The 1,281-nt window shown below is 55.4% G+C and overlaps 1 protein-coding gene across 1 annotated transcript in view; it reads right to left on the reverse strand.

Moving 5' to 3' along the window:
• Positions 1-79: 79 nt before the first annotated feature.
• Positions 80-1,281, reverse strand: part of LOC104531162 (signal transducer and activator of transcription 3-like) — a gene marked incomplete at its 5' end in the record, with an annotated part of 2,199 nt that continues 997 nt past the window's right edge. Inside the window, 4 exons of the mRNA XM_010175967.1 lie at positions 80-178; positions 567-648; positions 733-828; positions 1,077-1,179. Of these exons, the coding sequence (XP_010174269.1) occupies positions 605-648; positions 733-828; positions 1,077-1,179 (243 nt within the window). The remainder of the gene's footprint in view (positions 179-566; positions 649-732; positions 829-1,076; positions 1,180-1,281) is intronic.

Genomic DNA, 1,281 nt, shown 5'->3' on the forward strand with positions numbered 1-1,281 from the left:
CCATGCAGGAACATCAAACTCACACCCAGAAAAAGGGCATCACTGCACCCCAGAGGACCTGGAGGCCCAGCAGCATGACATACCCTTCGCATTTGGTCCAGCGCCGTGAGCATCTGCTCCAGCTGCTGCATCTTCTGCCGGGTCACTGACTGATTGTTTCCATTCAGATCCTGCATGTCTGTGCAGAGAGGTGACAGTTTCAGCCAACCACACAGACACCTCCAAGCATCCCACAAACAAAAGGCTTCTGTTGCTACTTTCTAGGGTGTCTGCTCCTTTGCAATCTCAGACAGCCACCAAGCACTTTGCTGGCTTTCCTGCATGCACAGCAGCACTATCACCTCTACGTGCCATTTCTCTGCACAGTTCAGAGCTGGCTCAGCTCCCCTGGAGGTAGAGTCAGTGGCAGAAACAAGAGACAAGGTTTCTCCAATCGCCATGCAAATACCCTGAGCCTAAGCCACCCTCCTTGCTTGGAGAGGAGGCACCAGGAGGGCTGGAACACACCCTCCAGCAATTTTTCTTGCAGGAACACACTTTGCCAGACACTAATGAGCATCCATTACCTCCTTGGCTTTTCAAAGTCTTGTAGTTAAAATCAAAGTCATCCTGGAGATTCTCCACCACTTTCATCTTCTGCTCCAGATCCTGCAAGGCAAGAGATGTGGATTTATTCAAAGCACTCAGTCACCAGGGTGAGGAAAGGAGAAGGTGCCTAAGCAGCACACATACCTGCACCCTCTTCCTCACATCCTGCAGATGCTGCTCCAGCATCTGCTGCTTCTCCGTCACTACAGCAGCTGTTGGATGTGTTGCCTGTCCCCCTTGCTGCAGAGGGGACAAGGATGGCATTAGAACAGGGCAGTGACCCAGGGATGCTCCCTCTGCAGCCTGAGGAGGTTTTGCAGGAAGGGTCTTTGCCCCCTCCCTAACAAAAGCTGGTGCAGCTGGCTGCTCACTGGCAGCATTAGCTCCAGGGCTGCACAGCAAGGCACAGGGCATGTCCCACACCAGGGGCAAGAGGAGAGACAGATGGACAAAGCTAACAGCCACCCCGGGACACCCGAGCCACTCACCTGGGCGGCAGTGGCAGCCCGCTCGGGGGGGCGGGGCACATCCTCCCCACAGGCAGCGAGCCACGATGCGGGCGATTTCCATCGGCTTCTCCAAGTACCTGCTCTGTAAAAGGTTCAAACCCCCGAGGTCAGCAGGCACAACGGATCTCCTGGGATCTCTGCAGCCTGTGGTGCTGTGGGTGAGTGAGCTGTGCCAAGGGAGCCA

Source organism: Antrostomus carolinensis, unplaced genomic scaffold (assembly GCF_000700745.2).
Source record: "Antrostomus carolinensis isolate BGI_N321 unplaced genomic scaffold, ASM70074v2 scaffold31939, whole genome shotgun sequence".
Taxonomy (NCBI): Eukaryota; Metazoa; Chordata; class Aves; order Caprimulgiformes; family Caprimulgidae; genus Antrostomus; species Antrostomus carolinensis.